Genomic DNA, 14,404 nt, shown 5'->3' with positions numbered 1-14,404 from the left:
AATACAGGTAACCCTCCTCACACTTTATAGTTACGCCAACGTGTTAAACTATCTAGGATTATAACATCTAAGAACAGCCCAATAAGGTCGTAAATACCTGGAAGTTCTGCTGCAGCTGCAACGACAGCTCGAGGCGGGCGCGGCGCGCGCGCAGCAATTCGAGCAAGTACGCCCACAAACGGAGAACGTTGTCGCGGCGCGCGCACACTCGCTCCATATCGTGGTATCTATGGAGGACAATTAATATTGTTAGAGATATTACATATTGTCAGGCCTGGCTCACTCCGCGCGGTACATCCGATAATTACCTACAGCGAAGCGCCCCGCCGGCGGGTATTATATCAGTCGAGTGTCACGCGCGCGCCCGTCGGGACGCCGCACTGGCGTGAGTTGTAGTACCTAATATTCTACGATCGAAGTATTATTTAAAATGGACATAAAGAGAAAGAAATATTATTGTGCGGCGTTCGGGTGTTTAAATTCGAAAAGAAATCTACCGGATTTTATTTATCTTTTTTTTTCGCTTCCCAAAGATGCTGTAAGGTATGTTGGCCATGTAGGTAATCAATAATTCTTAGGATAGTATAGGAACCTAACCTACCATGACTACTGCTCAGAATGCGTTCGTTCGTTTCAGCCAAATGATGTCCACTGCTGGACAAAGGCCTCTCCCAAGGTTTTCCATAATTAATGCGTTACACTACATACGTACACATGTACCTCATGACATATAAGTAGATTAATTATTTTTTCACTAGACAGCAACCCTAACAGCGTAAGAAGAGTTCAGAGGCACGCGATAGAAAGAGACAAAGCTTGTAGGTGAATAAAATTGTAGGTACGTAGTGCTGTGCGAGCTGAATTCCACTGTATCACGTCGTAGCAAGACTCGCATTTATTTAAATCGTCTTGCGGAGTAATCCTTCTGTACCTGTACTATTACTTATTCTGTGATATTGTGTTCTTTAAGTGTGGCTGGCAGAGTAAAAAAGCTAAGGCCTATGGTCGCTTCTAACACTTACTCGGCATTAGGGGAATTTTCAACTTCAAACTATAGTCAAATAAGAATAGTAAACATGTTCACTTTAGCGCCACTAGTTGCAGACGCATTACCAGCATGTTAATACTGTAGTAGCGGGAGCACTTTTGAAAAGTATGGAAACTATTTACACATAGCGTAATATTTTTTTAAAACAAATCATACTTATTCTTGTTTTGTTTGAGATAACAACTATGGTATCCAGCAGCATGGAATTAAACAATAAACTCAATCTAATCACCAAACTGGTGTGAAACTAGAAGTACAATCGAGAGTATATCAGGCTCCATTTTTTTGTAGCAAAATAGCACTTATTGCAACTACATAATCCACTGTACCTCTCAGCCTGCAGCTCGGAGCAGACGCCGACCACGGCTTGCACGCGCTCCTCGTAAGCAAAGATGTCGGTCTCGATAGCCTCGTGATTGGCGGCCGTAGCAATGTAACACCTATCACAACTACATAAGGCACTGTACAGCTTGTTACCTCTCGGCCTGCAGCTCGGAGCAGACGCCGACCACGGCTTGCACGCGCTCCTCATAAGCGAAGATGTCGGTCTCGATGGCCTCATGATTGGCTGCTGCGGCAATGTAGCATCTATCACAACTACATAAGGCACTGTATAGCTTGTTACCTCTCGGCCTGCAGCTCGGAGCAGACGCCGACGACTGCTTGCACGCGCTCCTCATAAGCGAAGATGTCGGTCTCATGGCCTCGTGATTGGTGGCTGCAGCAATGTAGCACGTGTCACAAGTACATAAGGCACTGTATAGCTTGTTACCTCTCGGCCTGCAGCTCGGAGCAGACGCCGACGACGGCTTGCACGCGCTCCTCATAAGCGAAGATGTCGGTCTCGATGTCCCGTGATTTGTGGCCGTGGCAACGTAGCATCTATCACAACTACATAAGGCACTGTACAGCTTGTTACCTCTCGGCCTGCAGCTCGGAGCAGACGCCGACCACGGCTTGCACGCGCTCCTCATAAGCGAAGATGTCGGTCTCATGGCCTCGTGCTTGGCGGCTGCAGCAATGTAGCACCTATCACAACTACATAAGGCTCTAAGCTTGTTACCTCTCGGCTTGCAGCTCGGAGCAGACGCCGACGACGGCTTGCACGCGCTCCTCATAAGCGAAGATGTCGGTCTCGATGGCCTCGTGCTTCTTGGCAGCGGCCTCCACTGCAGCCAGGTCGAAGCCGAAGTTGTCCTGGCTGACCAGGCGCTGGTTCTCCGAGAGCCATGTCTCGCGCATCTGGGCTTTGCGGTTGAATCTGGGGATACAAACATTGGATCAGTGACAGTGTTGGATTCAAGTTAGTTATCACTATCTAACTAATAAACCAAATAACTGGCATCGTTCATTCGTTCGTTTCAGCTAAATGACGTCCACTGCTGGACAAAGGCCTCCCCCAAGGTTTTCCACAATGAACGGTCCTGCGCTGCCCACATCCAGGCTCTTCCCGCGACCTTTACCAGATCGTCGGTCCACCTAGTAGGAGGCCTGCCCACGCTACGTCTTCCAGCCCGTGGTCGCCACTCGAGAACTTTCCTGCCCCAACGGCCATCGTTGTTGCTGGCATAAATGGTATTAAATAGATAGCTTTTCTTGATTTCCCATAAAGGGTACGATTATTTATTTTCGAAGTTGATCACAAGATTAATATCCGACGGTTATTGACAAAACCACATCAAGGTATATTATGTAATTATGTAACAACACTCAGTCCTGTGATTGGTCTAAATAACATTGAGATTCAACCAATCATAAGCTGAACCTATGCTTGAGATGACTCTTAAAGGACCTTATAAAAGCGTGTTGGTAAAACTGTAGTTCACCTATTGAACCCTATTGGACTCCTATAAGACATGTAAAACCTGTTTTACCCCATACATTGTTGTACACTTTTATCACCCGTACAAATTACTACACAAAAATCCAAAACCAAATCCCAAACTTACCTAGCAGCCAGCTGTTCCAGCTTCTCCTGTCTGATCAGTTCCTCTCTCAGAGCCAGTTCTCTCTCGTGCTCTGCCTTCTCTAAACGCTCCCAGGCGCGATTGATGTCGTGGATCATCTTGCCTTCTTTAGGCGTGTAGGGCTTCTGATTGGCTGCACGCATGCGGGATTGCAGCGTGAAGAGAAGCACTTCGAGGTTACCCTTCTCGACGAACCTGAGGGAGAAAATAGAATATTCGTACTTTGTCGAACATTACGAGTACGGTTTGTATAAAATATATGAATTTGGTCTTATTTGATGCAGGATTAAATGCCCTACAACTGTTATAAAGATCAGTTCACGATACTGTAAGTTCTTTCCGAGATATAACCCGAGATACGAGGTGTGTTCAAAAAGTAAGGTGACTTTTCAAATTTCGCGGGCAACGTACTTTCGATTATCGATTTTTTTATTTTGTCATGTCGGTACACTCTTCCCGAACATCTGTACCAAGTTTCAAGTGTATAGCATTTTTTGTTTGGTTGTGAGAGGCGTAATGGTTATACGTGTTTTGCGTGCTCGGCGATTTTTTGCTATCGAAAAATATGGATCAAAGGATTTGCATCAAATTTTGCGTAAAAAAAAATTAAATTTAGTGCTCCGAAACACTTGAAATGTTGACAGTGGCATACGGTGAAACTGTTCTGAGTAAAAAAAAATGTTTCAAACTCTTCCAAGATGGCCGGGAAGATGCCAATGACGAGCCTCGCTCTGGACGCCCAAGCACGTCAACAACTGATGAAAACGATCAAGCAGTGAAGAAAATTGTTTTGGAAAATCGTCGAATCACTATCAGAGAAGTTGCTGAGGATATCGGCATATCGCTTGGCTCGTGCCGTGGATTTTTTTCTAACGTTTTGGAAAAACAATTCATGGCTTTTGCATCCCCATGTGAATTTTTCTTGTTCCCAAAATTAAAGAGACCTATGAAAGGACGGAGATTTGCAACGATTGAGGAGATAAAGACTGCATCGCTGGAAGAGCTAAAGGCTATACCGAAAAGTGCTTATGAGAAGTGCTTTGAGGATTGGAAAAACCGTTTGCATAAGTGTATTGTATTTGAGGGGGATTACTTTAAAGGGGACAACATAAATATTGATAAATAAATAAATATTTTTTCTTAAAAATACAAAGTCACCTTACTTTTTGAACACACCTCGTATAACCGTAAATCCGCAAATGGGGTCCCTCAAAAGGAGCATCCCCAACACTTAAACACAACTCCGCCGAAGGGGAATAGTCCTATTGGGCAACAAATGAAGTATATGATGTATAGAATGAACAATAAAACCCTGTATAGGAATGAAATCCTAATTGATTTATTGTTGTTTTATTCTACTAGCCTATAAAAGGAATAGCAATTCGTGTGAAACTTACTTAGGCGGCTTCTCGACAGTGCGGTAGTTGGCGAACTGTATGAGCTGTTGGCGCACGCCTTCCAACGAATTGGCGAAAGTACGGTCGCCCAGCGCCTCGATCGTACGCTCGATCCATTGCAGGAGGTCGCTGAAACAATACAACAGTGGTCAAATAACTTTTCCAGGAATAAAACGTTAGAAAAAGATGGCAGAAGGAACATCATGCCCTGCAAATTATTATAAGGACATGATTCCTAGCAGCTGAGGTCTTTTCACTTTAAATTTAAATAATTTATTGTCCTGACATGATGTGAAACACCTGGCAAATTAATGGAGTGTCTTGTACAAGTAGTTTTAATTTACAGTCTTGGTGGACTACAGGATGGTTGGACTATTGATACTTCCTTTGATATTGACATTGTACAGACAATTTTGTTGAAAAATCGCTTCTACTAGAATTACATAACATATTGAGATTGGTGTCCCATCGCTGCATGTATACAATCACAAATGAAAATCGTTTTTTTAAAGTCAGCTGCTGATTTCATGTTTCATTTTCATCCCAACATAAACACCCATATCCAGCATTCTAAGTAAAAGAGATTATAATAGAAAAAAATACACCAAGGCATGTTTCTTTTCTCGCATTCATTTTGCTGTCACAAGCTCACCTGGTAAGCGACTCATACTCCATCATCATCTTCTCATTCTCCATAGCAATGCCGACGACCTTGCCGATCCTCTTGCCTTGAACGGTCTCCTGCTTCATCTTGCTGAAGTAGTGGTAGTATGTCACCACGTATGTGATGATCGACTTCTCGTCTGGGTGGTCTACGGCGATGTCTGTGAGAGTAAACGTGATGGTTATTTTATTTATTTATTTATTTATTATTCATTATTGAGCAATTACATATTTGATCCAAATAGCGTCCTAAATCCTTTTTAGGTTTGTCTAGACACTATTGTTCTCTATACAAATAAAAACAAACGTTTTAGTATAAACATTCACAACACTTTCAGATATACAAAATATTATTTTAGCGAGTGCGGTTAAGACAGGTAATAAAATACCAAAAAACAGATATTCTTTAAAGGATATTACAGTGAACAAACTAATCGGATGGGGCAGCAATAAGTCAATAACATTATTAATTGCTAGACGTAAAGTTCCCAACTCCCAAGGTATGCCACAAAGCATGGCCAACCTCCCAGCTGTTTTTATTAAGGGCGCTTTGATTTTAGTTGTTAAATTAATAAATAGACAATAATTGAGTTAAATGTTAAGTTTTTACAAATTCTACGGAAGAATCGCGTTTTGAGGGTTCATAATTCGTCTTTCTCACTCCTTCTGTATATGATTTAAAAGTGTAAGATATCTCCAATATTTTTTAACTTAAGGTAAACAAAGAAAATTCACATAAGAAAACGATTTTTTACCTTCAGCATCCAGCAGTTTGGTAAGTCCGAGTTTCTCCTCAGCGACATTAAATGCATTGTTCAAATTATGAATGGGATTGCTTCTGTGCAACCTCTCAAACTGGATCAGGTCAGGTCTGTGCTTGTGTATGATGGCGTTGAAGGCCAGGCCATCTCTCCAGGAGGTCGTGAAGTTGCGAACGTTTACGTTGTTGTAGCCAGCTGTCTTCATCTGACACCAGAGGAGCAGGGCGTCCTTGGCGGATTTGGTTTCTTTGTTGTCTGTCTCTTCGATTGTGATGTCTTGGATCTGTTAGAGAAGATGATGATTGAATTAAATCTACTGAACATAGAGATGGTGGTTTAATGAAAGTTTACTGATTTATCATCGGCATATTGCCAAGTCTTACGCCCCTATAAAACCACCCCTTTCTGCTCTTAAATCACTTACAGCCAATAATAATAATAATAATAAGCCCCGCAGGGCAGCTTTGTGGCGAGCTGTTGGTGAGTAGCGACACCACGGGGCCAGTTGTTAATCCGAGTGCTCCCGAGAGTCGGTCAAGATCCTCGTCTTCGGCTTGCCGAAGTGGAAACCGAGANTAAACAAATTGCAATATTTCTTTGACCGTCGTCAGCCATAACTTCCCTCAATCACGTTTTTGTTTTGTGCCACGTAATCACTGTAAATACCAACAAGCAACAATCAAACAGAGGAGGGACGTACTTGTCATGAGGATACTATGGGTGTGGGTTTTGTGGTTGTGATTTCGCTGCGACAAGATGCCGCTTTGGCAGTTCGAAAGATCAGCGACTTTGATGGTAAGCCACGCTCATTTCTCTTTCTCTCTCCACTCCACATTTCACATTTAGTCTCCCTCTAGTCCGTGCGTAAATGGCATGTGTAAGATGAAATGATGCATTGTGCTTTAGTCCTCCAGGTGCAATGATGATTATTATGAGGAAGCAACCACTATAGCACCAACACACCAAAGCAAGATGGGTCGCCAGGCACCTATGCCGGGACGAGATCAGCCAACCCGCGTACGTGTTACGTGCATACACTGTTGGTAGGTAAACTTCCAGATTTAGATTCTCTGAAGATCCAAAAAATGTTTTTTGACGTGTGTTTTAAATGTAGTTTTCACTTTCAGGGCGCGAATCGGCGGGGGGAGATCGTTCCAGCAACGCGTCGCAGCGAACCTGAAGGAGCCACGGAATGCGACTGTTCGATGCCTAGGTGTGGAGAAAATGTGGGTGCATGCTCGTTTCGAATATTTTCTATGATCATCAGCCCACTCCAACTTATTGTACAGATACTTAGGCTTTGCTGTCAATATAATGCCGAACAACATAGTGGCCAGATGTAACTTCCTGCGCGCCTCCATTTTCATAAGGCCAGCAGCGTTTAAAAAGGGGGTAATATGTGTGCGAGGTGGCACAGTAAAACAGAAACGCGCACATGCATTCTGAACTCTTTGAAGAAGTTTTGCTGACCTGGCCAGTAGACATGGGCCATACACTGTATCACAGTAGTTCAATTTGGACAGTACAAGAGATTCACACAGTAATATTCTGAGTTTCTCACTAATATATGGTCTAAGCCTGTACAGCACTTTCAGCCGATAAAAGCAGCTCCTAACACACTCACTGATATGGCTCTCGAAACGAAGGTGGCTGTCAAAAACTATGCCCAGGTTCCNGTGCAATGCAATAGACTAGCAATCTTGTAGAAACATTAACATTCATGAAGATATCTTTAATAGATGAATGCAATGAGACGTTTCAGTCCATGTTGTAATTTAAAAGAAACATAATTTACAAAATTGCTCACTTCTATAGGCCTATATAGTCTAGCGTTAGTATAGCGTTTATCGTGACCCTTATTTTAGGACAGTAGACGATTTTGCCAATATCAAAGAATACATTTTACACAATTTTATGAACAAATAAATTGCTTTTCGCCACTATCAGAAGCAGAATTAAACAATATATATTAGTTAGATTGCAGTTTATTCTATTGGATCATATAACACATACACTGCATCACTGCACTTGTTCCTATTCAGTGATTCCTTTAGTAGATTATCTCATGTCAATACCACTTCGTCGGGAATTATCGTTACCGTCATTTTACTTCATTGAGATGGACAATGGAGTTTACTAACATCCAATCGCCTCTATAATTAAAACTTTAAAAAACATTTTTTTACAAAAATTTTAAGGATGCAACACGAATTCGAGTTAATATCATCATTGCAACATTTTAGCTTCGAATTTTCTTAATCTTTTAGTAGTCCGTCCGTTGTATTACTAATATTGCTATAAACAATAAATTTATCTCGATTGTGCACTATAAATGTGTCAATAAAAACAAAAATAAACAAGATAAGACCTACTAAAGGCAGTAAAATTATTTAACATCATACATCACTCTTTAATCACTGTGTAAACTGTCTTGAAAACACAGGATGATGATCCAGATTTCATAACTAAACTAGAAGAATATTAATTACTTTGGAACTTGGTGTTTTCCCAACTGACCTGGAAGCGCAGGATGATGGTCCAGATGAGTCCAAGATTGAGGCGCGGGTTTCCATCCACGATATCGTGGGATCCCATGTTCTCCAGATGCACCCGCTGTTCCCTCAGGAACTGGAGCGCCTTGTCAACGTTCTCCAGGCAGTGGATACGCATCTTGCCCTTTGTGGGGCGCGGCTGTGGCAGACAAAAATCAATAAGTATACAGTTACAAAATTAATACGGAGTTGGGTTGAGCTATGATGCCGCCGCATTCGTTTTGAACCCTATTTCATATTAATTAGGTTTATGGCGACAACAATGCAGCCAACAAAAGGTAAGGTTAAAAGAGAACACTGGTCCGAAAATATGACAACAGCGTTGGGGATAAGATCTACTTTCTCGTGCATCAGTTTTGTGGTGACTGACCATTTAAGTTAAACGTCTCGTGAAAGCTGCGGAAAGATTTCACCAATCAAATTAATTATTAATATTTAATTTGTATAAAATGCATTTTCATCAGCTGTACTTGTAATATCTGTCATTTGTCTAGAATAAACCAATAAATCATATCGTATTGAAATGAAAATCTGGTGAGCGCAAAATAAATAATCACACGCAAAGCAATTAATATTTATATTAATTATTGATTTTCATTGATATTCATCATTAGGAAGAAACACGAAAAGAAATTTCGCTGAGAATTATTTTCAGAACCTTGTCTCATAATGGTACCCGAGTTTGAAGAGTCGCTCGGCCTATGTAAAAGGAGGACAACATAATTCGCCACTTCTAACCGCAGTCAGAAGTCGCCAAGTTGAAAATTATTATTTAAGAACCACATTAATCACCCCACTGGGGTATATTTAGAGAGTGATTTGTATAGCATTGAGAATGTGAAAACCGTAAACAGTGGTGAGCCCGCATTATGCACACTTCGCTAATTTTAACACCAGAGAGAACGGTAAAATAATATTGCAATTCACAAGCGTAGAGTTATTAATAATATAGGAAGTTTATTACAACAATAATAACCGATTTTCCCCAGTCTGCCATGACCGTGTAACAATTAATTTGTGTGGGTCAATAAAACAAAGTATGTAATATGATATAATTAAATGGCTTTACACATCATTTGTTGTCCTTGGCGTGAATTTATTAGCAGTAAAATTAAATGATGTTGATAAGGCTCGTGATACACATAAATTCGTATAAAATCATGCATTTATACGAGGAAAATATGCATTAAGTATTGCATATTTATTCCTGATTGATAAATATGGAATGCCAGTATGAAGGCTTGCAAAAGGTGATCTTTGGACCAAAATAACAAGAATAGTTCTTCGGATCTGTAAGGTATCTTCCAAACTTCTTAACCTGTGCAGTTTTATTTGAGTTTCAATTCAAGCACTCTTAGGCTGACTTGCACCACCTAACTTAGACCGTAACTTTAACGATAACCGATGTTTTTGGATGGAGTTTGACAGATTTTTGACGTCTGTCAAAGTTAAAGTAAGCTGGTGCATCCCAGCCTTAGTGCTATACGCTATGCTTTGTCATAAAAAGATACTAACTACTGTTAGACTGTTTTAGTTTTTATGTTTAACAGTGATAGAGCCTAATCTCTCTAATGTATCTTGGAGTCTTTAGTTACAGGTACCCACCAGTCTTTCTCCGGACAGCACCTCGAGGAGTTTGAGGAGCATTTTGCCGTCCCTCATGTCTACGTAGAGGTCGCCGATGCGGTGCCCCACGCGCACCAGGTGGGAATTCACCCATTTTTGGAAAGTCTTCTTCTGTACACTCTCTCGTTCGTCTGGAAATGCAAGAATATTGCATTAGCTTTGTATTACTATCAGAATCTTGTCCATATCAATTGATTTCCCTTTGAACGTGGTTAGATGTGTTCTCGTCCCAAAGAAATAAGGTGTCTTTTGTAAATGTAAGTCAATGGGGCAAATACAGAGTTGGGGGAACCACGCAAAACTACCAAAGGGGTGACAACATCAACAGACCTGGTGAAGGCAAAATGAAACGTACAAAGAGGAGGCTCTTGTCAGAATTAAGGGTGACACTTTGAAAGAAATGAAAGACGTTTTTGCAATAATCAAACCAGTAAAAAATACATGAAGGAACCAAGAAAACCAGTCAAAGGGACCACAGAATCGACAGACCTGGCGAAGGGAATATAAAATGTACAAAGAGGACGCTCATGACCGAATTCAAATACTTGTTGTAAAAGAAGGGAATGTTAACACATTAACCGCCAGTGGGGCCGGCCGCGGCGCGGAGACCAGATGGGCGGTCTGGGCGGTATGGGAAGTGTGGTGCTGCGCCGGCGCACGTCCTGGCCCGCCAGAGACATCGTAATAACTCCGGTACGGCACAGCCGGTGTTAAGTTCGGTAATTGATATGGTAATAAGAGACGAGGATTGGATTGCTGGTCGCAGTTCGCACGCCTTGAAGCGGAAAGTCCTAGATGTGCAGGGTGTTGCAGGTGTTTGCAATCAAATTTTTTTTTTATTATTATTTCAATAATAACCACAACTTTTTAGGGGCACAGTTTAAAATGCGGTAATCTAAGAGTAAAGTTAAAAAGGGAAAGTTAACGGAACCAGTTGAAGCACACCTCATTGTAATTGATTCATTTGTAGCACAAAATTTTACATGTACCTAATTTAACTAATTATGTAAGTTAAGGTAACGTAGTTTCCTGTTCATTTTTTTTCTTTAGACAATATACTATGTAATTTACATAAGCCTCTTTACATCTACATCATACATATGAATAAACGCTAACAGATACAAAATTGACAAGGAAAACGTTGATCGATTTATATTTAGAATACAGATCAGCATATAACCTAATTTTAATGGGAAAATTACACCAAGCATTAAATAACCGGGCTCACCGCATTGATATTTGCAACGAAGATAACGGGTTATCATGTTTTTTTTTATTATCATATTTCGACACATTTCATGGTGTTTCAATGGTTTTAATAGAGAGGAGTTAAAGTTTTACCTTTTTAAACACGTTACACAGTTAACACAATCCTTAGATTAAACTACTTTGCCTTGAAGACCATCTTCCACAACACATGCAAGGAGCAAAATAACCTAAACCAATTCCTAGGGCACCCTCCCTGGATTTAGGGGCAGACCACACTCACGGCACATCACTGCACTGTCACAAAGCACTACGAACCTCTCAGTTCTACCACGACCTTATCATAGTACGCCTCCAGGCCCGGCACCTCGATATCCACGCCCCTCTTGATGAGGTCGTAACACTCCGTGGATGTCATGTCGCCAGCACATAGGCGACTGAGCGAGCCCGGTCAAAGAACGGGCACAATTAGAGCACAAAATTCAACTGCCCCACGGCACAAGGATATTCGATACTAATGCTCCAGATGTCGGCAACCGGTTTTAATTATCCTACATTAGTTATCGACTTTTTGACCTGTTAGTTTTTTTAAACGCAAACTGTGAACAGTAGGCAAAATTTTGTGCGTTACGGAGCATCGCTAGTAAAGATTTAACCGAGAGAATTCGTTTGAAATCTGATAGCGATGTGTCAGTGATAACGCTGATATCAATGGGAAGATCGTCAACAACCATGAGCAAGACGATTGAAAAAATATTAATAACACTATCATTTTTACTTTCAATCAGTTAATGCGACTAAAGTAGTCATTGGAGACCAAGCTGTAGATTTTGGCTCTACAGAAGTTGCAGTGGTGACAAATTGTGGTGGGATAATCCCGTTAGTCAATGCGACACAGTTTTATACTTTTGTAGGGGTCATCGTATTCTATTGTTACTTGTGCCTTTTGTTAAAATATGAAATAAATAAATAAATATTGTAATTGCCAAATGTTTGCGAAACCTGAATTAATAGGAAAAACGGAAACGGTGGTTTGCACCAACCGTGATAAGAACTAAACAACAGTAGATGATACAAACCAGAATAATACACATTTGTATATTACAGGAATGTATATAATCTGTACGGTGTGATGTGTGGCAGTTTAATTATATTTTTAAATCATTCTGAACTCATGTAGGTAAGTCATTTATTATGAAATCAAGTGCTTATTCAACAAGTTATTAAAAAGAGTAAAAAACTAAATAAATTATTACTTACATTCAATTAATTTATAGTCGTGTTAAAACATGCATTTATTGTATAATTTACTGCTGTTACTGTAATTAAAGAATCCATCATAATAATTTATTGTCATGTTATAGTCATGGATGTCTGCCAGTGCCAGACGTATATATCTATCTGTGGGGGATCAGATATTGAAAATATGGTATGTATAATAAAATTAAATCCATTTGCCATTCATACAACAATGTTCAGGTTTCAAAAGTAAATCAGCGCTTATCTTGTCGTGACCCTCGTGGTATCATAATCGACTTGGCTATCTATCACACTTTCGATGGCATACTTTAGCGTCAATAGATGACTGATTGTAAATATGAAGAACAAGTTACAATATGCGACTGAAAATTTACTTGTATAGATTTTAGTAATCACAGAAAAATGTTTGGAATTATGCATATAGCCCGTATGAAACATTTATACAAATTGCGACTCTGGTAAAACACAAAAATAACTGACAAACATTTAAATAAAATAATCTGAGTCTGGTATGGGACGGGTAAATAAAATTAAGATATATTCCTAGTATCAAATGTATCAAAATATCATTGACATAACCACGCGGTGAGTGCCAAGCCAATAAAATATCTAATGTAATGTAATATATTCTATGTGCAGCCAGCCGTTCTCAGCAATTAAGCATCCAATTTCTAATTACACAACGACGTAAACCACTAGCATCTGTTGTTGTTTGAATGTTGAATGCAATCACTGCACATACAATGTCTACTGTTTTGAATAACTTAACTTCACATAACTCTTTTTACTTGGTTTCATTCAGACAAAAAGTTGAATCCCAATCAGCTGAAAGTGGAAGTGAAATCAAATTGATTTTAAAGTTTTAAACAACTGCAGAATAAATGAGCAAAAGTTTAATAACCTTTTAATTAGTCAGGAGCGGATTTTATAACATAGGTCAGCCTCGCACGGACGTACGGTTACCAATTGACTAGTAATATCAGCTATTTCTGATGAGTTATATTATATCCCAGGGTGGCTATGGTGGGATGGTTTATACTTTATGTACAGTCGCAGAATGAAAAGGTTCGTCACCTTAGTGTCGGTTTTCGCTTGCACTATAGTCTATCCAATATAGCTTGATTAGAATGACGGCTGTCAAACGAATGTGACTAGTGCTGGGTATGTTTCGTACGGTTCACATAGATGTATCGATAAGTTTTCGAAAAAATGATATAAAAAAATGCACCCGATTTTTCTTCATAAAAATGACAATTATGATTTAAATTTAAAGACAGTAAAATTTAAAATTCATGTCAAGGGTGTACAACCTAAGTCGTAGTCATTATCATCAGTGTTCCTCAGTGGTTTTTTCCTCTCGCTAGAGGGCGGTGGGCATCTCTTCTAGAGCAACCATAGTATTCATAGACCCAAAAAATTACCTGTGATTGATTTCCGATGTTTGATTATTGAAGAATGAAATGTTGTTTGGTTTTTAATAGTGAACATTTAGAAAAACGTATAACTTGACTTAATATGTTAAAAAAATAGTTAGAAAAAAATTTGTTAAATATGTTAAAAATTTAGTTTTAATTTAATATGACATTTGTCGATATGTCCCAACACTAACATTTTTGTAACTCGAGATAACCTTGTAGAGACGTCGTTAATACTCTAGCTTGATTTTCATAATTTCGAATTACTACTTATTGGTGTAATTTAACGCTGCATTTACACGAAATTAACATTTTTATTGGAAGCACTGTCGTCGAAAATATTGTTTGTAGGTCAGACGTGAATTATTTCTTGTCCGCCAATATTTAGCTCTCATTGATCGCTACTACAAAGTTATGTCGTTACTTTTGATGGCAGCTGTCATTCTAATCAAGCTATATTGGATAGACTATAGGTACTGTAAGAGTCAAACCTGCCAACATAACAGTGC

The 14,404-nt window shown here is 39.8% G+C and overlaps 2 protein-coding genes across 19 annotated transcripts in view; one reads left to right on the top strand and one right to left on the bottom strand.

Annotated features, from left to right (window-relative positions):
- Positions 1-14,404, bottom strand: part of beta-Spec (spectrin beta chain) — a 75,097-nt gene that overhangs the window by 39,673 nt on the left and 21,020 nt on the right. For 16 of the 18 annotated variants that reach the window (XR_003656684.1, XR_003656690.1, XR_003656689.1 and 13 more), the window contains 8 exons: positions 9,994-10,145; positions 8,354-8,527; positions 5,831-6,119; positions 5,065-5,236; positions 4,413-4,541; positions 2,998-3,210; positions 2,112-2,309; positions 98-227 (listed from right to left, as the gene is read on the bottom strand). Coding sequence is in view for 8 of the 18 variants with exons in the window: in XM_028317964.1 (XP_028173765.1) it covers positions 98-227; positions 2,112-2,309; positions 2,998-3,210; positions 4,413-4,541; positions 5,065-5,236; positions 5,831-6,119; positions 8,354-8,527; positions 9,994-10,145 (1,457 nt within the window). In the remaining 10 variants the exon portion in view is untranslated. Of the gene's footprint in view, positions 1-97; positions 228-1,525; positions 1,738-2,111; positions 2,310-2,997; positions 3,211-4,412; positions 4,542-5,064; positions 5,237-5,830; positions 6,120-8,353; positions 8,528-9,993; positions 10,146-11,538; positions 11,655-14,404 lie in introns of those variants that run through there. The other 2 variants (XR_003656692.1, XR_003656693.1) reach the window with 2 other exon arrangements.
- Positions 6,419-7,353, top strand: LOC114362529 (uncharacterized). Its single transcript, XM_028317971.1, has 3 exons — positions 6,419-6,631; positions 6,743-6,879; positions 6,964-7,353. The coding sequence occupies exons 1-3, from the start codon at positions 6,593-6,595 to the stop codon at positions 7,094-7,096; spliced, it is 309 nt and encodes a 102-aa protein (XP_028173772.1). The 5' UTR covers positions 6,419-6,592; the 3' UTR covers positions 7,097-7,353.

This window comes from Ostrinia furnacalis, unplaced genomic scaffold (genome assembly GCF_004193835.3).
Source record: "Ostrinia furnacalis isolate ACB-3 unplaced genomic scaffold, ASM419383v2 OfSCF6580, whole genome shotgun sequence".
Lineage (NCBI taxonomy): Eukaryota > Metazoa > Arthropoda > Insecta > Lepidoptera > Crambidae > Ostrinia > Ostrinia furnacalis.
The sequence above is the reverse complement of the archived record's forward strand: the minus strand, read 5'-3'. Positions and strand labels throughout refer to the sequence as shown.

Excerpts from the sequence above, each read along its gene's own strand:
- LOC114362529 (XM_028317971.1), top strand. The coding sequence starts at position 6,593 with ATGCCGCTTTGGCAGTTCGAAAGATCAGCGACTTTGATG. Across the intron at positions 6,632-6,742 it reads AAAGATCAGCGACTTTGATG|TCCTCCAGGTGCAATGATGA; the intron begins GTAAGCCACGCT and ends ATTGTGCTTTAG. Across the intron at positions 6,880-6,963 it reads GTTACGTGCATACACTGTTG|GGCGCGAATCGGCGGGGGGA; the intron begins GTAGGTAAACTT and ends TTTCACTTTCAG.